This window comes from Clytia hemisphaerica, unplaced genomic scaffold (genome assembly GCF_902728285.1).
Source record: "Clytia hemisphaerica strain Z4C2 unplaced genomic scaffold, Clytia hemisphaerica genome assembly, whole genome shotgun sequence".
Lineage (NCBI taxonomy): Eukaryota > Metazoa > Cnidaria > Hydrozoa > Leptothecata > Clytiidae > Clytia > Clytia hemisphaerica.
The window spans coordinates 528,771-548,949 of NW_027104390.1; the positions used below are offsets into that span (position 1 = coordinate 528,771).

The 20,179-nt window shown below is 36.4% G+C and overlaps 2 protein-coding genes across 2 annotated transcripts in view; one reads left to right on the forward strand and one right to left on the reverse strand.

Moving 5' to 3' along the window:
- LOC136819847 (uncharacterized) overlaps positions 1-20,179 on the reverse strand; it is a 45,336-nt gene that overhangs the window by 5,332 nt on the left and 19,825 nt on the right. Inside the window, exons 26-49 of the mRNA XM_067076091.1 lie at positions 19,971-20,123; positions 16,759-16,831; positions 16,593-16,645; positions 16,267-16,333; positions 16,059-16,147; positions 15,789-15,852; positions 15,257-15,309; positions 14,849-14,915; positions 14,577-14,653; positions 13,397-13,552; positions 13,060-13,123; positions 12,438-12,490; positions 12,040-12,106; positions 11,753-11,850; positions 11,048-11,617; positions 10,160-10,384; positions 4,318-4,878; positions 3,821-4,055; positions 3,562-3,614; positions 2,870-2,942; positions 2,088-2,158; positions 1,397-1,801; positions 842-1,009; positions 250-402 (exon numbers count right to left, since the gene is read on the reverse strand). Of these exons, the coding sequence (XP_066932192.1) occupies positions 250-402; positions 842-1,009; positions 1,397-1,801; positions 2,088-2,158; positions 2,870-2,942; positions 3,562-3,614; positions 3,821-4,055; positions 4,318-4,878; positions 10,160-10,384; positions 11,048-11,617; positions 11,753-11,850; positions 12,040-12,106; positions 12,438-12,490; positions 13,060-13,123; positions 13,397-13,552; positions 14,577-14,653; positions 14,849-14,915; positions 15,257-15,309; positions 15,789-15,852; positions 16,059-16,147; positions 16,267-16,333; positions 16,593-16,645; positions 16,759-16,831; positions 19,971-20,123 (3,648 nt within the window). The remainder of the gene's footprint in view (positions 1-249; positions 403-841; positions 1,010-1,396; positions 1,802-2,087; positions 2,159-2,869; positions 2,943-3,561; positions 3,615-3,820; positions 4,056-4,317; positions 4,879-10,159; positions 10,385-11,047; positions 11,618-11,752; positions 11,851-12,039; positions 12,107-12,437; positions 12,491-13,059; positions 13,124-13,396; positions 13,553-14,576; positions 14,654-14,848; positions 14,916-15,256; positions 15,310-15,788; positions 15,853-16,058; positions 16,148-16,266; positions 16,334-16,592; positions 16,646-16,758; positions 16,832-19,970; positions 20,124-20,179) is intronic.
- LOC136819848 (lysosomal alpha-mannosidase-like) lies at positions 5,228-10,171 on the forward strand. The gene is made up of 6 exons (XM_067076092.1): positions 5,228-5,647; positions 5,807-6,003; positions 6,525-6,866; positions 7,050-7,424; positions 7,896-9,133; positions 9,370-10,171. The coding sequence occupies exons 1-6, from the start codon at positions 5,260-5,262 to the stop codon at positions 9,791-9,793; spliced, it is 2,964 nt and encodes a 987-aa protein (XP_066932193.1). The 5' UTR covers positions 5,228-5,259; the 3' UTR covers positions 9,794-10,171.

Sequence of the window (20,179 nt, forward strand, 5' to 3'; positions counted from 1 at the left end):
CTAAATAAAAAATGATTGCACATAAAAAATGTTTCTTTTTTTCTTATATTCCGGTCGGAAACCGGGACAGTAAGACTCAAATCACGACAAATGCAATAGCAGATACATAGTCAATAAGGCTAGACAAAAATGCGAAGGAAAGGCTTCTTATTCGCCTAGATTGATCCTTCACTCTCAATATGAAATTCTATTCATAGTTCCGACTCGAAATTGTTGGAATTTCATAAAACGTTTTTTCTAGATTTTCACCTTTATCAACACATGGTCCTTGATTTTGGAGGATGATTTTATTATTTTCACATTGAGCAACTTTGAGCAGACATTCGTTGGAGTAAGTTTTTCCATCACTTCCACAGAAGGGTTCATAGTTAAATGGACATCCTTGGCTACACCTCTTCTTCTCTTCAAAGAAAAAAAAAATCGAGAATTTAAAATTTAGTAGTAGAATCAATGAATTGCTGATCGATATAACTTCAAAACACCTGATTTTTATAAAAAAACCTGGTGCACATCATTTGGTTGTATACCGCTGAAGACAGTGAGATTCTGAGTAAAATTCTGTCTTTTAGTACTACGAAATCAAATTTAGAAGAAAAATATTACGGCAAATTAGCACACAGTAGCGTACTAGACAGGAGGGCGCAAAATTATATTACGAATAGATAATAATAGTGTCATAAAATATGCTCTCCTACACAAATTTTGCGTCCCTCTTGTCTACGCTACTGGCACATATTCTTGAAATATTTGTGAAATATGCAAAATGTTGAAACAGAGAACTTCTTTATAGACTTCACTGAGACGGAAGAATTCTTAACACGAATCTAAAACATTAACTTACTGCATTCGACTTGTTTTCCATTGAGGAAGAATTGTGCTTTACATTGCCCACAATAATTGTTCTTGCACACAGCTTGTGGATAATCATCACATAAAAGTTGGTCACATGGTACGAAGGTACATCCCACTTGTGGAGTACCTCTTGGACATTGCACTTCTTTCAAAGAGTCTGTGGTAATAAAAAAACAGTTCTTAGTTATCGAGTTGCTCTTTTTCTAAGTGTTAATGATGAGATTTGCTCTGATACAACAAGAGATCATCTCAGAGATGCTTGATTCTGGTTGGTTGATTTTGATTTCATAAGGTTGCTTTTATGCTTTTTGTCATAAAGTGTTTTTTAGTGTGTTTTAGTGTGTCTTAATAACTCGAATATCTCCAAATAAAATGTGTCGAATGTCTCGAACAAGTCGTCCTGCCCCTCCATTTAACAAGCCCTTATAAAACGTTTCATTAACTCGAAGAAGTTTGTGTTCTATGTTCGAGTTATGGAGACTGCACTGTAATCAAGAGGTCTGCTATTCACACCCATTTTTTCAATGAGTTTTCTTTTACTTACTTCCAGAGTTTTGTTGTTCAGGTTTCTTATTGAGTTGATATCCAACTAATTGAGCTTCAACATCGATCACTTCGCCATCATTTGGTCCTCCGAAAGTTGGGAACGTCTCCGTATGGTAATCTCCAGGGCGTATCCAATTATCGGCGTATTTACACCACCCGATGTTTAACACCGCACTGATGACATATTGAACACCCGGTGTACCATCGAATGGCATACGGTAGGGGATGATACCGGGTTTAGCCGCTTTGACGCCTCGTTGTAAGAAAGATTCCACAATGACCGGATCACAAGATATTTCATCGCACTGGCGGTCTTCTTGGATACGGACGCTCAAACAGGAGTCTTTGAGATCGGTAGGTGCACCAGATGGCAATAGAAGGTTTCCTTTGACAAATGCAAGTTCTAATAGAAAGAATTGATAATATTAATGTTAATAGTGTTTTTGGATTAAGCTACAAATTGTATAATACAGGTCAATGGGAAATATTTGATAGATATTCGATCAGATTTGGATCGAGGCTTAGAGTAAAGAATGCTTGAAAACGCATCTGAATCAATGAAGTCAGTTAGCACAAGATTTTCCAAAACTACCTAATTAGGACGAATTATTATTGGAAGATTCATTTTCCCGGTTGCTAATTAGACTGAGCTAATTCCAAAACCATTTGATTGTAAAGGATATTCTTACGTTTTTTCTCACACAATTTTGTGGTGCATCCAATGTTTCCGAACTCGTTTTTATTAGGAACTGAACAGAAGCTAAAGGAAGATAATAAGCAGGAGGTTATTTTTGGGAAATAGTGGGGTCGTATAGCATAATTTACGGGGAAACAATAAGATCTAGCTGAAACTTTCTCTAGACCTTCTCTATAGGATGGTTATGCCTCAGGAAAAATTCCCCTAAAATCCCACTGGTGGAACATCCCTTTTTTGGGACATTTCTATTTTCCCCAGGCAAAATCCTAAAGGCGAAATTTTTTGAAAATTTCAAACTTATTTTCAGAGAATATCATGTATACCATTCGAAAGCTCTCGAAAAACTATATAGAAGTGCCTGGGGAAAATAGAAATGTCCCAAAAAAGGGATGTTCCACCAGTGGGATTTTAGTGGAACTTTTCCTGAGGTATAAGCATCCTATAGAGAAAGTCTGGAGAAAGTTTCAGCTAGATCTTATTTTTTTCCTACAAACAGCCTGTATTTTTGTAACACGACCACACTAAAATCGAAAGTCAAAAATACTCAATGCTTTGAAATTGAAAGTCAAAAGAGTGTAACGTGTAAGGATCGATTTAACGGAATATTATATTTCATACGGTACAAGGCGTTCTAAAGTAACTTTAGAACGCCATGATACGGTATAACACACTCTACACAAAACATTGTGCAACCTATACAGCCTCCTTTATTCACAGCTGTCGTCGGTAATGATAATGAAGAAAGTATTGTTTATTTTACGAGCGTTGACTTACCACGTGTTGCATTGTTCTTTATCAAGGAAAGATTCTCCATGCTGCTTCATCATCCCTTCGGAATAACATACACCTGAAAATCAAAGTGTTACAAAGGTATTGAATATATGGGAGCATTAAAGTTATCTTCAATTAGACGCGATCCAGAAACAGGATGAAAATACTAGATAGAAAGAGTCGATATTTTACGTTAATAGCCCAGTGACTTTGATACAGTTTTTGATTGTTTTCACTGGGCCCACGGCCATCCGACTCCGCTATCTATGAATCGCGAACCCCTGGTTTGTAACGATGACGCCTTTGACCAATTACATGTTTTATTTTTTATAAGCATTGCACCTATAAGCATATGGAGGCTCAGATATGGGGAAAAATTAAGCATATGGCAAGCATTACTTGAGCCTACGAAGAATGTTTTTTTCCTGATTTTGGCTTTTTTGGCTGGAATTTTACGGATTTTCAGTATTTCCCTAAATTTATGCTTTAGATTTAAGCATCCCTCAAGCATTTTTCAGCCTTATTTAAGCTTTCGACCTAAGCATCTCTGAGCCTGTTTTCGGATTTTTGTATGCTTATAAAAAAAAAAACATGTAGTCACCGCTCCTTAACACCTTAACACTATTGCAGTAATGAAGATTGTTCATAAGTCTTCGTTACGCGTTGATTTGGCAGAAAAACCTTTCCATCTTTACCTTTTGGGCATCCTTTTCTTGTACAGCCCCACAGTCCATTTGACATACACCGGCTGAAGTAAACAAATAAAAAATAGTTTATATATTGGACGGAGGATCGTCGATACAAAAATACCATTAGATGCTAGAAATAGTTAAAAATAATTAATACTTTAGATACGCCGTTATCAATGACCTCAACTGGATCCAATGTTTTGAGGGTACTTAATCAAACATGAATTTTGTGTTTTATGTAATAAACAGATGAAATGAAACTTACCATCTATTACATTGTTGGTAAGCGCTTTCACCCGCCTTGTAATAAACTCCATTCAAAGTGCACCCACATTCAACCAATGAGTTGGATCTCGTGTTAGCAACCTCGTCCCCAGTCTTTGTATTGACACACCAGCATTCACCAGTGGATCGATCGCATTGTCGGTTCTTGAAGTCCCCTTGTAAGTCGCATTGCGGCGTGAAGGAGCCAGGGGTTGCAGCACGTGTTGTACATGGACCTGATGTGATGAAAAGAAGTATAATGTAAATTGTACTTTGTTGCAACCAACTTTAATGGCTAAATTAGAATTCAGATTAATTGGAGGAAAAAACCTCCGTCAGTTTGATTGTACAGGCGTAAATCTGGATTGAATAGGAGACCGTCTGTTCAGTGAGGCCTTTCATTTTCTTGAGTCAAATAATGAAATTCAAGCTCCTAATAAATAAAACAAAGGGTTGAGAATTATGATTGTGAAAGTTGTTGTCGAAATTTCACCTCACCTTGTCTTGGAGGTGTTATTCTGTAGATGTCAACTTTGACGTCTTTCTGGTAACTCAAAATATCCTTTTTGATTTCAACACCATGTGCGATGTTCATGACGTAATCAGAATCACGTAACCAATCACTGGACCCTGCTGCAGGACACCATCCAACATTAATTGTGACCGATACCAATAACCTGTACAACTGACTCTGTTTCTTGAACCGTAATTCATAATTGTAGCTTCCATCAGATTTTAAGATTGGGCTTCTATCGGTTCGCTCAGCAAGTTTTGGTATTTTACAATCAGTTGTAACGCACATGATTTCTTCAGCGATGGAGTATCGAACGCAACTGCCGCTAGGTAGTTTGTTGTTTTTCATTGGTGGAGCCAGAAGAACTTTTCCAGAAACTTTAATCTCGTTGGTTGCCTTATCATCAGTACACATGAAGTAATTCTTGATGCTTAAACTTTGGTCTTTACATTTTGCATTTTCGAATTCACATTCATTTGGGTAAGTGCGTCCATCACTTCCACAAACTGGCTTGTATTCACGAGTACATGGTCGAACGCAGCTTTCTAAACGAGAAAAAAGGGAAGTTTGATGAGCTTTGAACAAGATAAAGGACTACTGGGACAGGAAGGAAAAGAAGAGAACGAAATCATTACTTGAGAGAGTCTCATTTTTACTTTCAGAGAACACAATGGTAAAGGTGGTTGCCATGCATTCAATCTTTGTAGGAGCAGAGAAATTTTCCCTATTTACACTTTTGGCACGAATTTTAGCAATTACTATTGAAGTATCACTTTACGATTTTAAGATGAAATAGAGCAAGTTTACTTTGTAATCAAGAAGAAATTCGATGCGTGTTGTTGTTGTCAGGTTTATATCACATGTTATGATAATCTTACGAAAGAGTATATAGTATCAGAGCTTTCAGACGATTTCATACATGCAAGATGGAAGGGTTGAAACTCTTCCGATTTCTGCTCTTTTGCACACTAGCAGTGCAAATTACCGAAACGTTTGACTGCAGTTCAACAAATGAGAAGCTACAAATTCATTTAGTACCCCATACACACAACGATGTAGGTTGGTTGAAAACTGTTGATGAATATTTTTATGGTGGAAACAAGACCATACAAGATGCTGCAGTGCAATATATCTTGGATACCGTAGTGACAGAACTACAGAAGAGCCCAAACCGAACTTTCATTTATGTAGAGATTGCGTTCTTTAAAAGATGGTGGGACCAACAAACTGATGAAGTAAAATCAGTTGTCAAGGGACTGGTTGCTAATAAACAATTGGAATTCATAAATGGCGGATGGTGCATGAATGATGAAGGTAAAAGTTAGTTTTGTAGATTTTTGAATTTGTAGGTTAACACCTAATTTGATCACGCTTCCACAAAAATCCATTAAGAGTTAATAAAATACAACATAAAATTAGAATCTAACGCCATAGAATCTATCAAATAATCCAATTTCCGTTTCCTTCTCCTAGCTGCGACTCACTACAACGGCATCATAGATCAGATGACGTTAGGACTCCGTTTCATCAATGATACCTTCGGTGAAGACGCCCGGCCGACAATCGGATGGCATATCGACCCTTTCGGACACTCTGCGGAACAAGCTTCATTATTCTCTTTGATGTCTTTCGATGGATTCTTTTTGGGAAGAATTGACCAAGAGGATAAGGTGATTTGAAAAATTTTGAATCTTTTAAAGTGAGTTTATATTTATATTACTTATATTATAAGTAACAGCTCTAATTGCACTCATTTTAAGTCAAGATTTGATGTACTTTTAATGAGAAGTTTCATACTTTCATATTTTACACAAGTGAATTCTTATAAGTACAGACGGCCAAAATGCGAAGAAAACCTTTTTAACTAAGTGTTTGAGTACATTTAATTTCGACGAATTACACGTACAGTGTCCCCTCAAAAGCTCATAGGGAGCACATCAATTTTTTTTCGAATTACAGTTTACTGTATCCAAAACTGATCTATGAAGGTTATTTTTTTAAACAGAGAATAGCGAGTTTATGTGTGTGCACTTTTGAAGACTGACGACCCGCAATTCTGACCCGTTAAATCGAAGACAGTAAAGATACTTGTCCTCAGTTGATCAGAATCTAGACAAATATCTGAAAAAGTTAACCGTCACCGTCACAGAAAACACACATCTATAAACTCGTTAATGTAACTTATTTGTAGGACAAACGAATGGCAGAGCAGCGAATGGAGATGTTGTGGCAGGGAAGTCGAAATTACGGTCAATCATCACAAATCTTCACAGGTGTCACTTACAACAGTTATCATGCGCCGTCTGGTTTCTGCTTCGATGATCATTGTTCAGATCCACCCATACAAGACGATGGGCGGCTTTACGACGTGAATGTAAAGGAGAGAGTTGACTTGTTTGTGAAAGAAACGTGTGACCAGGCAAAGAGTTACAAAACAAATCATATCATGTTAACAATGGGGGAAGACTTCAATTATCAAAATGCTTTGAAGTGGTTCAAAAACCTCGATAAATTGGTCAAATATGTCAACGAGGTAGCTTTCTCACTAGCTTTGTATCTTATTGATTGAGCAGACGTTATTGTTTTTAAGCGACTTCTTTTTTGTTTTTATTGCCACCCTTAATTGAAAAACCTGTCAATTGTAAACACAAAATATAAGTTCTTTTCTCAGCGATGTGTAGGTGAAGCGCGTAAAACCTTCGTGTGATTTTTTTAGGATGAACGAGTGAATGTTTTCTATTCAACACCATCACGTTACCTGAAAGCACTTCACGACTCCAAAAAGTCATGGGAAGTGAAGACGGATGATTTCTTTCCGTATGCACATTGTCCGCATTGTTATTGGACCGGGTATTTCACCAGCCGTCCCGCATTGAAGGCATACATCCGAGAATCAAACGGTATCCTTCAAGCATGCAAACAAATGGAAACATTCAATTTTGGGGATCCGAGGATGGACACGCCCTCTTCAGATGGCTTAAGGCGGGCGATGGGCGTTAACCAACACCATGATGCAGTAACGGGGACTGAGAAACAACACGTGACGAATGATTATGCGAAACGGTTGTCCATCGCACGTGAGGAGTGTAAGGTATATATAAGAACCTGAAATTTTTGGCTGATGCCTCAGCTGCTCTGTGCTTCGGAATAGAGTGTTGCTATCATGTTGTTGATACACCATATTTCTTCAATCAAGGACATAAAAGAGTCTTAAAATTTCAGGCTTGAGGCTTAGATTGTTCATTGTTTGTTTGTTTGTAATTGTTATTTATCGTTGACATAAAAACAAATAGCTACTAGGCTAATACAAGTCAACCTTCATTCATAATTTGTTCTTCAAGGTTTTAGCCCACTTTTACCCTCATGTTATTATAAAAAATAGTTAAAAAACAATAAACATTTTGAGAGTAGAGGTAACCAAATAAATTATTTTATCTCTCCTTTAAATCATACAGATGCCTCTTAAAGCAATCCTTTATCACTTTCAAAACCAATAATTTTTACTTTTTATCCGATATATCACCTTAACAAAAATAACAAAAAAGTTTTCACTTTCTTCTAGGATTTGATGAGTTCATTCGTGGAATCGAAGGTGTCTTCAAAAGATGTCCATTTTCAATATTGTGACTTTCTGAACATCAGTATGTGTAAGATTACCGAGACCGAGAAATCATTCATCCTTAATGTCTACAACCCTATTGGTCGATCAGTATCAACTTTCGTTCGGTTACCGGTTAATTCGCGTTCATTCTCGGTAAAAGATTCGAAAGGTAAACCAGTGGATGTACAAGTCGTCAGTACTACGGCCGAAACGATGAAATTACGACCGCTCAGAACCAGTTACGCGTCCTTTGAGCTGGTTTTCAAAGTCGCAGCACCAGCTCTGGGTTTTACGAATTATTTCATCACCAAAACCGAACAACAAGAAAACAATCCAGTAAAGAAAAGGAGAGAAGCTACTCGCAAAGAATTGAAGGAGGAAGAAATCATTTTCATTGAAAATGAACAATTAAGACTTGATTTTTCACCAAGCACAGGACGACTCACAAAGATGACACAAAAAGTCAAAGACTTGACACTTAAAGTGGATCAACAGTTCTTCTGGTACAATGGTAGTCAAGGTAACGATGTAAGTCGCCAGACCTCTGGCGCATACATATTCCGACCTAATCGAAGTGAACCTTTCCCTTTGACCAATGGTAATAAAGCAACCATTGAAATCGTCAAAGGTGCTCTGGTTCAAGAAGTTCGACAATCGTTCGGCCCAATCGTCAGTCAAGTGATTCGCCTGTATAAAGATGAGCCATATGCTGAATTTGAGTACACTGTGGGACCGATCCCTGTCAGCGATCATCTTGGTAAAGAAATAATCACAAGGTTCGATACAGACATTGAAAATGGCGGGAAATTTTACACCGATGCGAACGGACGAGAAATGAAAGAGCGGATCAGAAACCATCGTGATACATGGACACTGAATGTGTCCGAACCCGTGTCCGGAAATTATTATCCAATCAATAGTCGTATTTTTATCAACGATACAAAGTCGCAGTTGACTGTTATGACAGATCGATCACAGGGAGGAAGTAGCATCAGAGACGGTCAACTTGAAATCATGCTTCATCGTCGTTTACTCAAAGATGATTTCCTTGGTGTAGGCGAGCCCTTAAATGAACCTGGCTTAGATGGTAAAGGTCTAGTTACACGTGGTAAGCATCGTGTTTTGTTTACAACACCTGGGGAAGGATATCATTTGCATCGTGAACAAGGAGAACTAATGATGCTGCAACCAATTTTAAGGTAAGCATTACTTCTCAAAAATCCCCAAAGCCTTAGGCAATGTTTCATCATCTCAAAGTTTAGTCTAGGATTTTTGACAGCTTACATGTATAATTTTTAGCAAATCAAGGCAAGTAGGTTTGAAATACGTAAGCTCCTTCTAGAATCTTTCAAAAGCTGGTTGTCATGAGGGCATTTCTGGATAAAATGTTTCTCTCTGCAATCAATAATGTTTTCATGCATTGTTCAATTTCCAGCTTTTCGAAGAACCTCCATCCATCAATCGAGGTGGTTAGAAATTCGATGACGTCAGAATATAGTGCTCTCTCCAGACCTCTTCCTTCACAAGTTCATCTTCTCACCATGGAAACCGTTCGGAAAAATAAACTTTTGCTGAGATTGGAGAATTTCTTCGAGGATTACGAAGGTGGAAAAGTTGTGACCGTTAAATTGGATGGATTGTTTAAAGAGTTTTCTGTGGTTTCACTTACTGAGCTAAACCTGTCAGCCAATCAAGAGTTGAAGAATAAGAAAATGTGGCATTGGAATACAACCGAGTCCCATCACCAAGCGAGTCTTGATCATCGTAGCAACACGGAAATTCATAATGGCGACTCTTTGGACATCACCTTGAGACCGATGGAGATCCGTACATTCATGTGTAAAATTCAGAAAAACTAATTTTTTGAAAATACCTACATTTTTAAAACGAATACAAGCATCTTATTTTTTGTTAAATTTATAAATAAAAATATTTGACCAATATCAATCAAATATGTATTGATTCAAAGTCTGACAAAATAATCCATTGTACACGAAAAAGAAGTAAAGATTAGAAATTTTCATAAATTACGTCACTGGCAACACTAACCTCGTTTTCAAAATATTGCTATGGGAGAGGAATTCATAATAAGTTTATTATATTCATAAAGAAACACTTGAAAACTCAATGGATTTAATCATCTTGGTAATGGTTTCAAAACGAGGCAGTCGTCGCACTCAAAATAATTTATGAAAAATGCTATTGGTTTCGAAAAAACAACTTACCACAATTGACAATATCTTGTCCTCTACCTCTCACATTCTTCCTGGTGCCTTGAATTTCTTCACCAGTCTTTGTATGTACACACCAACAATAACCAATCGATCCATGACATTGTCGTTTTTGGTAATCCCCTTGGCCATCACATTGAGGCGTGAAAGCACCCAATAATGGGCGTGCACCATTTCGTTCTTTCTCTAATCCGGACACATGTTCCTTACACGATTTGACTGGAAAGAAATGAAAATTGACGTCAATTTTTTATCCTTCTTTGTGTCAAATACAGTACATAGTAAAACTGGAGCAAAAGCTAAATATTTCAGTTTGATTAAAGCAGTACTGTGCAGTGATCTCTCACTTAGGTTCTAGGGCCTGTTCCTACTTGGGAAGGAACATTTCTTTTCTTGTATTGACCTATATAGCTGTTTTTTTCATTTGCCTGTTTTTTTCCCTCTGTATCATTTAGTGAGTCCGTCCACACATATTCTCAGGCTAGACTTTTAAAAATGTTAGTTCGTCGTTGTCATCCGACCGAACGTATTTTCGAAACCTGCTGACCCAAATATTTTTATTGCCATTTTAAAGAAGAATTATTTTTTCTTCAAATCAGAACATCTATTGTGTCTGTTTTGGTCCACCTTAAGATTATAACAATCGTGAATCCCCTTCTAACTGCTCGGTTTTCATTTCAAAATTAACCTACGCAAACTTAACTTTCACAAGTCGTCAAAATAAATTTTTTTCGGACCGGCCGACCCATTTCCAAAATCTCATGTCGGGAACTAGCAAACTAACACTTTTCTTAGTCCAACCTTAGTTGAAGTACGCAGAAAGCTAGTTAAAGAAAAGCAAAGAAAATATCGAAAATCAGCAAAGCGAAGTGAATTCCTTACCTGGTGTTTTGTATTGTTCAATTTCAATGTCTTTTTCATATTTGAATTTCCCATCGTTCAAATTCAACAGGTGTGCAGTCATCATGGTAAAGTCACCACCCTTCAACCAATCAGAAGAGGCCTTGTTTTTACACCATCCCATATTCAAAGTGGCGTCGATACTGACAGAGGGGACGAAGTTGTGAGCCAATTTCAAGACGTAATCAATGGTACCATCTTGGTTTAACCTCGGGTTACCGACAACTGATGTAGCAAGTTCAGGGATATCACAACCTTCACGAGCTTCGCCTTCTTCGGTTACCGGCTCATCACATTGGATATTTTCCTTTACAACCATTCGGAAACATGAACCGATCGGGATACGCGCCGGAGCTCTTGGCATAAATCGGATTTTACCGGAAATCGTGAACTGCGGAGCGCCCTTGATGTCATCTTGACAAGTAAAATAATTCTTGATGGTCAAACTTTGATCTTTACATTTTGCATTTTCGAATTCACATTCGTTTGGGTAAGTGCGTCCATCACTTCCACAAACTGGCTTGTATTCACGAGTGCATGGTTTCACACATCCTGAGAAATTAGAGTATATAATAGTCTTTCATTGCAAGCAAAATGTTTTTATATCGATTTCAGTTCAAATAAAAACCTCACTTCTCCCAGAGAGTGATGATTTAAAGTAAACTTTCAAAAACTAAAGCCACATACCGACATCAGGGGGTAAAACATTCTTTGGTTTTGGTGGACAAAGTTTGAGAGTACACCCTGCTGTACCAACAGCATTCTTGTCCCTCGCCGAACAAAAGCTGGAAGATAAAGCGAAACAATTTATAGAAAGAACACTTTTTATGCAAAAATCTACCTCCCTTTTCTTCTCTAACCCCTCTTCGGTCAATTATCTAGTTCTATGACATGTGAAGTTGCCAATGGAATTATTAAATATTAAACATAATAAAAATACGTGTGTATTTAAAAGAACGGTTTAGAATTCTTACCAAGTGTTGCAGTCCATTTTGAACGATTCGCCATCTTTGTAAGATATCCCTTCATTGTAACAAACTCCTGAAAACACAAAGAAACATGAAATGATATCAGCCATTTTGGTATTTTAAAGTTTTTGTTTTTAAATAGGAGTGATATCGTTTGCTTACTCATCAATCTTAATTTACAAGCTTTTTCATATTGGATTGACACGGATGTGGAGAAAGATTGGTTAGAAGGAGAAATAGAAAAACATTTTCAACAATATGCAGACACTGTCCTGATATGAAAAATGTGTCTGATATGAAACAGGCCACTTATATAAAAATAAAACCTTTAACAAAAACAGAACTATTGGTTAAAACTTTAAGAGTCCCGGAATGTCGGAAGGTGAAATGATAAACAGTTTTACCTTTAGCACATGCGATCTCTGTGCACCCCATGAATCCTCCTTTCTGGCAAATGCTGAAAATTGCAAAATTACGAAACGGTTAAATCAGGTTTCAGACCATCACAAGGAGCCAAATCAAAACTCACACAGTTGGATTTTGAATACAACGCCGATGTAATTTTCCCTGTTAACACCCAAAGACTTACTTTAACGGTTAATAATTAAAACTTCTGAACCAAATCACGGTTTTCAAAAACAGAAGTATTCAACCAACACAGAGCATATCATTTGAAAAGTCTTTTTTATTTTGATTACTTAGGTTATAACGTTGACAGTAGAAAGCTGGTGTATTCAGAATGAAAGATTTCTAGGTATTAGGTAATTACCGCTACAAGCTACCGGGTGTCCCAGAAAAAAGTCTCCCTCTTTGAAGTGAATTTTCTCGAGTCTCGAGTCTCATTAAAGATTGATTATTTAAAAGTTCAAGAAAATTCCCTTCAAAGAGGGGGACTTTTTTACGGGACACCCGGTATTAAACCCTTTTAAAATCGTAGTTCAGCAGACGAAGGTCTCCCGTCGTTGGAGAAAATATCTTTCGTCCGTTATTGGCATTAACTAAAGGACATACAGAACAATTTCTTACCATGAATTACAATCTTTGAAGAAACTTTCGCCAGTTTTGTAGGTGATCCCATTATGCTGACATTCTAAAAATGAAAAAAGACAATTCATCTTGATGGTGAATCTGTCACAGATATGAGATATATTCGTCTTGTCTTCCATGATTTAAAAGAAGATCAATCTATGAAAGCGAGAGTCAATTTGTTGGCAGCTTTTTAGTGCAAGAGTCTCAAAGGGAATACAAATAAAATGAGAAGGATAATGCCGGTCTAAAAGCTTTTCTTCACCTAACTTTAACCTTATCGGATCTATTGATTTTATTGGCTTAAAAAATTGGTGGAAGTAATAAAAATTAGTACCGTCTTTCTTGATGTCATCTTGACAAGTGAAATAGTTCTTGATGGTCAAACTTTGATCTTTACATTTTGCATTTTCGAATTCACATTCGTTAGGGTAAGTGCGTCCATCACTTCCACAAACTGGCTTGTATTCACGAGTGCATGGTTTCACACAGTCTGCGATAGAGAAAAAGTGATACAAAACACCAAGAACAGTCATCTGTAAAATTCAATAGAATTTAAGAAAAATCTGCAAAATAGTACAGAACAAGCTAGATGCTGAATGGACCTACCTGATGATGAAAGTTATATAGCAAAGCGAGGAGAAAAATGAAAAAAATCAGTTGGAAAATATAGCGTTTAGCGAAAATGCATAACGCAATAAATTCATCATTGATTGTTGATGGGGGGAGTAGCCTAGCAAGCGTCTGTCTTTCCTTGGACACAGGAACACGGGAATAGTGCTTATGATAAAGAGTTCTTACAAAAAATAGAAATTGCCGCGAGAGAGTGGTTTGGAAAGATTCAGTGAACATATAGAAAAATAGATCCTATTGCAAGTTTAATATACAGCAAAATACAACGACGTGGTTTACTAGTCTAGGGGGAGAGGGAAGGGTTGTAAGGAAAAAATAAATAGAAAGTTCTGGTCGCAAAAACCAGTTTTATTGACAATTGAATCATGCTTGATGGTGAGCATTGTTATCAATAATGTTTTTGCGTGAAAAAACAACGAAATATAAGGAAAAAGTCCGATGAAAATCTGCAAAAACGGCGATTTCCGGGATATTTCCGGCATTTTCAGCCGGAATAGAATTTTTCTCAAAAATCGGACTAGGCCATGTTTTAGACATTGCTAATACACATCTTTGTGCAAAAAATCAGAAAAAACTAATGATGAAATCTCGAGAAAATGCCAAAAAACCGGTTTTTCCGGCATATTTCCGGCATTTTCGGCCGGAAATGAATTTTTTTCGAAAATCGGGCTCCGTCACATTTTGGGCATTACCATTTTGCATCTTTGTGCCAAAAATTAGGAAAAACTAATGAGCCAATCCCGAGAAAAGCTAGTAACGAACGGACGAACGAACGAACGAACGAACACGGGTTAATTTATAGGACCTCCAAAGGTAGGTCCAAAAAGCAATCCAACATATAAATAACATAGGAACAAAAATATATCAGTAGTCATTAAAATTACCTTCATTGTCTTTTGGACAGAGTTTCAACGTACACCTGGCTGCTCCAATTTCGTTCTCATTGAATACAGAACATGTGCTACGAAAAAATGATAATTCAACTATGAATAAATACTACAACAAGAACCCAATATGAAACAAATCGAGAATATCAAAGTTAACTTCAAATACAGGAAGGCTCAGTGTTCTTGTACTTGAGTCCAATGTATGTATTTCTCGTTTTATCCCACCTTGAAAAATATATTTTGACGACAAATTGAAAAATAGATCTTACCATGTATTACAATCATCTTTGAAACTTTCACCATCATTATAACTCTTTCCTTCGTGGTAACAAACTCCTACAAAATGGAAATAAATGCCCAAACATTTAATTTTCACGGATTTAATATTTGTACGCTCAATAGAACGGCTCTCTCAAACAGTTGTATTGAAGTTTTTACAAGATGCTCACATAATTGGTTATTCAAAACAATAGAGATGACGCGTTCTTTAGAAAAATGTAATAAAAGTTTTTGTTTGAATAGTTAACGACCAATCTAATGACAAAAATTCTTGTAAATGTTCAACTTGACCCCTCTCAAACGCCAGTTTGATTCGTCGAACTTTGTCTGATTCATCCCTACATTATTATTCTATTATTAAAATATTAAACAATTATCAATAAAAAATATCTTTGTACCTGGAGGACAGGCAATTGCAGTACAGATCATTTCGCCACCTTCGGAACAAGTGCTGTATAGGAAAAAAGTAAAGAAAGGTTATATTGGGTTTGTTCACCACAACATAAAACCCTACAGTCCATCTAAAAGACCAGAATAGGTTTTCAGGCTAAAATGACAAGAACGTACTTTTTTCGAGTTACATTTTTTAAGGATGAAAATACGAACGAAAGTTAATTTTTTGTTAATAATAAAATGAAAAAAAATAACCATAGTGATATTTTTAGTCCTCCTACATCCTAGGACCACAGAAACCGCGTTGCTGACTGATGATGTGAATGGTAATTGAAACGAAAAAGATTGTTGTTAATATGATCAGGACGGCAGATGAGATGGAGTTTTTATAAGCTACTTTAATAATTGGTCATTTGAAGTAATAAAAATGACGTGTTCTTTAGAAAAAGTAGCAAAATTGTTTTATTACTGGTTAACGACCAACAAATCAAATAAGAGCTTGTAAAAACTCCATCGTCCCCAGGAAAGAGGTCTTACCAATAATTGCATTCATCATAAACTCGTTCACCAATTCTGTAAGAACCTCCTTTGTGTTGACAACCTGCAAAATAAAAAATTAACAAGTAAGGAAACAAATGACGATACAGTGCTCCATACGTAAGTAGAGCTTTTCAAGGAAATGTATTATAGGGAATATATAATAATAAATCATAAATCACAAATATCTCATGGTAATTATCAATAGTAATTATTTACGTAATAGTATCATATCTTTTAAAAATAATCAACAGAAAGATTTCAACTCACGTGTAGGTTGAACTACTGGTTTTGGTGGGCAAAGTTTGAGAGTACATCTTGCGAGGCCGACAGCATTTTTGTCTGTTGCCGAACAAATGCTGGAAAACGAATATAAGAGAATTCAACATTTAACCGATTGCAGCCTTCAAGTGGAAACCATTGGAAATTACAAGAAAGAAACAAAGGTGATGTAATTTTATTGACTTAAAAAACTTACCAAGTGTTGCAATCTATATTGAACGATTCGCCGTCTTTGTAAGTTTTCCCTTCATTGTAACAAACTCCTGGAAGGGAAAGAAGAAATTCCGTCGCTTAGAGAAAAAGGGCCGATTGTTTTAATTCTGTGACATTTTTCACCAGATTTAAAGAGACAAAGACACATTAAAAGATCAGGAGCGGTTTACTGTCTTCTTAAATCTGGTGTGTGATTATCAGACTAAAAAAGTATCTACAAACTCCTGGAAGGGAAAGAAGAAATTCCACATGTAAAATTAAATGTAGATAGATAATGTCATTGAGAAGGGAATTCATGGGGAATATTACCTGGCTCACAAGCCATTAAAGTGCATGACATCTGTCCGTTCGGTTGACACATGCTGAAAAGAGAGAAAGGAACATCAATAAAAGCATTCGTTCGACGAATTTCAGTTGTTCTTTTCATTGCAAATCAAATGACAAATAAATGATGGTTAAAAGTTAACAATCTTACCATGTATTGCATTCATCGAAAATGTTTTCACCAACTTTGAATTTTCGTCCATTATGGTTGCATTCTGATTTATCTGAAATTGTTTGAGAAAAATTCCCATCATTTATTCAAGAATAAATTATCCGTGATAAAGCACAATTTTCTTTTCTCAAAAAGCTATCAGTCTATACGCTATTCAAGTAAATGCAAATCTGCAAGTGCAATGCTCTCTAAACCACAACATTTCTATTTCTTCGTAAACTTTTTGTTGTTTTAATTCTGCCATTATAAAATCAAACGTTCGAATCTCTAGAGGCAATCCGTTACGCTAATCGAACGTTTGATTCCATAATGGCGATTACATAACTTAACAAATCATGAAAAAGCTCAAGGAATTTACTTCGAATAACAGGAGAGTCTACTCTAACCCTTTGAGTGCCAGGGTCCTTTTTTCTAAGTTTTTTTTAAAAAATCGCTAGTTCAAACTTTAAGGGCTTATATCTCCTGATCTAGAAGGAATTAGAAGCTCGTATATAGCTCGTTGGATAGCTTAGAGTCTCTTCTTTCTTTTGGGCGCCTTCGGCGCCGCCCGATTTAGGAAGGGCGTGGTGGGCGGCGGCCAAGGGGGGGGTAGGTTAGGGAATTAAAGGGGGGTAGGTTAGGGAATTAAAGCAGTCAGGCCCGCTGCGCGGACCTGACTGAACTGATGAAAAGGTGCCCAGTGGTAAAATTTCAAATCAATTCACTAGAAGACAGAATAAAGTAAAACAGGGCCAAATTTGGAGGTTCTTGGATCACTCGTTGACCAAAAATAGTCAAAAAACGGTCAGAATCTCAAAAAAGTGAATTTTTGTCAATTTTTTGCATTTTTTTGACTTTTTTGCTTAAAATTTCGCTGGAAAGACTCACTTTTGAATTTTTTTTTGCTTGACCATAAAGGACAATCTAATTCCTACGAGTTCGACCAAAAATAACGATTTCTAACTCAAACTGGGCATTACGGGAGGGCTTCGCCCTCCTATATAGCCCATGTCGTATATATACGACATCGGCACTTAAAGGGCTAAGAAAGATTTTAACTCACGTGTAGGTTGAACTTCTGGTTCTGGTGGGCATAGTGCGAGAGTACATCCTGCGGTGCCGACAGCATTCTTGTCTTTCGCCGAACAAATGCTGAAAAATAAACGTAAGACAAATAAAGATTATATTTTTTGAACCCAAAAAGATACTGCAATTGCAAAAAAGAGATGTAAAATGCGTCTTAGAACTTCATTTTCTCATACAAGTTAAATCAATTTAGATGGCTAATTTGCAGGGGCAGTTTAGTTTTCTTATTTCGAATCCTTACCATGTGTTACAGTCCATTTTGAACGATTCGCCATCTTTGTAAGATTTCCCTTCGTGGTAGCAAACTCCTGGAAGCGAAAGAAGAAAGTGTATTAGTTAAAGAGAAAAACACCCGTTGTTTGTAATATTGACATTTATTATCAGACTCATCAAGGCTAAACAAAATTGTTTAACAGAAAAAGAGACATTCAAAGATCAAGAGACTACTTTGAGCCTAATTATGTAATGTGATATTATTATCATACTAAAATTACCTGGCTCACAAGCCATTAAAGTGCATGACATCTGTCCGTTCGGTTGACACATGCTGAAAATAGAGAAAGGGGCATCAATGAATTTCTTCCTTCGACGAATTTCAGTGGTTCTTTTCATTGCAAATCAAATTTCATACAAATAAATGATGGTTAGAACTTAACATTCTTACCATGTATTGCATTCAACGAAAGTGTTTTCACCAACTTTGAATTTTCGTCCATTATGGTTGCATTTTGATTTATCTGAAATTGTGCGAGAGAAATCCCTCATTTATTCGAGGTCCGTGATAAAGCATAATGTTTTTTCTCAAAAAGCTATCGGCCTTAAACGCTGTTCAAGTAGATGCAAATCTGCAAATACAATGCTCCCTTAACCATAAAATGTCTATTTCTTCGTAAACGTTGTCTTGTATTAATTCTGTCATTATGAAAGCAAACGTTCGAATCTCTAGAGGCGATCCGTTACGCTAATCCAACGTTTGCTTCCATAATGGCGATTCTGTAACTTAACAAATCATGAAAAAGCTCAAGGAATTTACTTCGAATAACAGGAGAGTCTACTCTAAGAAAGATTTTAACTCACGTGTAGGTTGAACTTCGGGTTCTGGTGGGCAAAGTGCGAGAGTACATCCTGCGGTACCGACAGCATTCTTGTCTTTCGCCGAACAAACGCTGGAAAACGAATATAAGAGAAATAAATATATTGCTTGAACCCAAAAAAACAGTGCAATTGCAATAAAGAGATGTAAAATGCTTCTTAGAACTTCATTTTCTCATACAAGTTAAATCAATTTAGATGGCTATAATTAGGAGGGACAGTTTAGTTTTCTTATTTCGAATTCTTACCAAGTGTTGCAGTCCATTTTGAACGATTCGCCATCTTTGTAAGATTTCCCTTCGTGGTAACAAACTCCTGGGGGGGGGAGAAGAAAGTGTATTAGCTAAAGAGAAAAACATCCGTTGTTTGTAATATTGACATTTGTTATCAGACTTATCAAGGCTAAACATAATTGTTTAACTGTTAATTGTTTGTCTTTTTTAAGAAAAAGAGACGTTCAAAGATCAAGAGACTACCTTGAGCCTAATTATGTAATGTGATATTATTATCATACTAAAATTACCTGGCTCACATGCTATTAAAGTGCATGACATCTCTCCGTTCGGTTGACAGATGCTAAAATACAAAATAGAGAAATGCAAAGCATTTAAATGCTTTAAATCCTTACGAATTTCTGTTGTTTTTCTTTCATTGGAAATATAAAATATTAAGGAAAATATTGTAGCCCGTCCACTACTCAATCATCTGTATGTATTTTTTAAAGGATTTAATTTTCATTATTTTTGACAAAGGAAAGAAAAGGCTTTCACACAAAAGTGAAAATGGACGGTATACATTAACAATCTTACCATGTATTGCATTCATCGAAGATGTTGTCACCAATTTTGAATTTTCTTCCATTATGGTTGCATTCTGATTTATCTGAAATTGTGCAAGAAAAAAGCATATCCTTTACCCCGAGCAGCTTGTTTTAGATATAAAAGTAAATCGGCAATTCTTAGCCAGTTTTCAAGGCTGGGTTATTTTTTGACAGTCACATTCAAGAAAATAGCAAAAAATCAAAACGGACAAACCTTTTTTAATGTCATCTTGACAAGTGAAATAGTTCTTGATGGTCAAACTTTGGTCTTTACATTTTGCATTTTCGAATTCACATTCGTTAGGGTAAGTGCGTCCATCACTTCCACAAATTGGCTTGTATTCACGAGTGCATGGTTTCACGCATCCTGAGAAATAATAACCATAATACGTAAAAAGAAAGGTGACGCCAAGATCGCTTTGA

Excerpts from the sequence above, each read along its gene's own strand:
- LOC136819848 (XM_067076092.1), top strand. The coding sequence starts at position 5,260 with ATGGAAGGGTTGAAACTCTTCCGATTTCTGCTCTTTTGCACACTAGCA. Across the intron at positions 7,425-7,895 it reads TCGCACGTGAGGAGTGTAAG|GATTTGATGAGTTCATTCGT; the intron begins GTATATATAAGA and ends ACTTTCTTCTAG. Across the intron at positions 9,134-9,369 it reads ATGCTGCAACCAATTTTAAG|CTTTTCGAAGAACCTCCATC; the intron begins GTAAGCATTACT and ends TTCAATTTCCAG.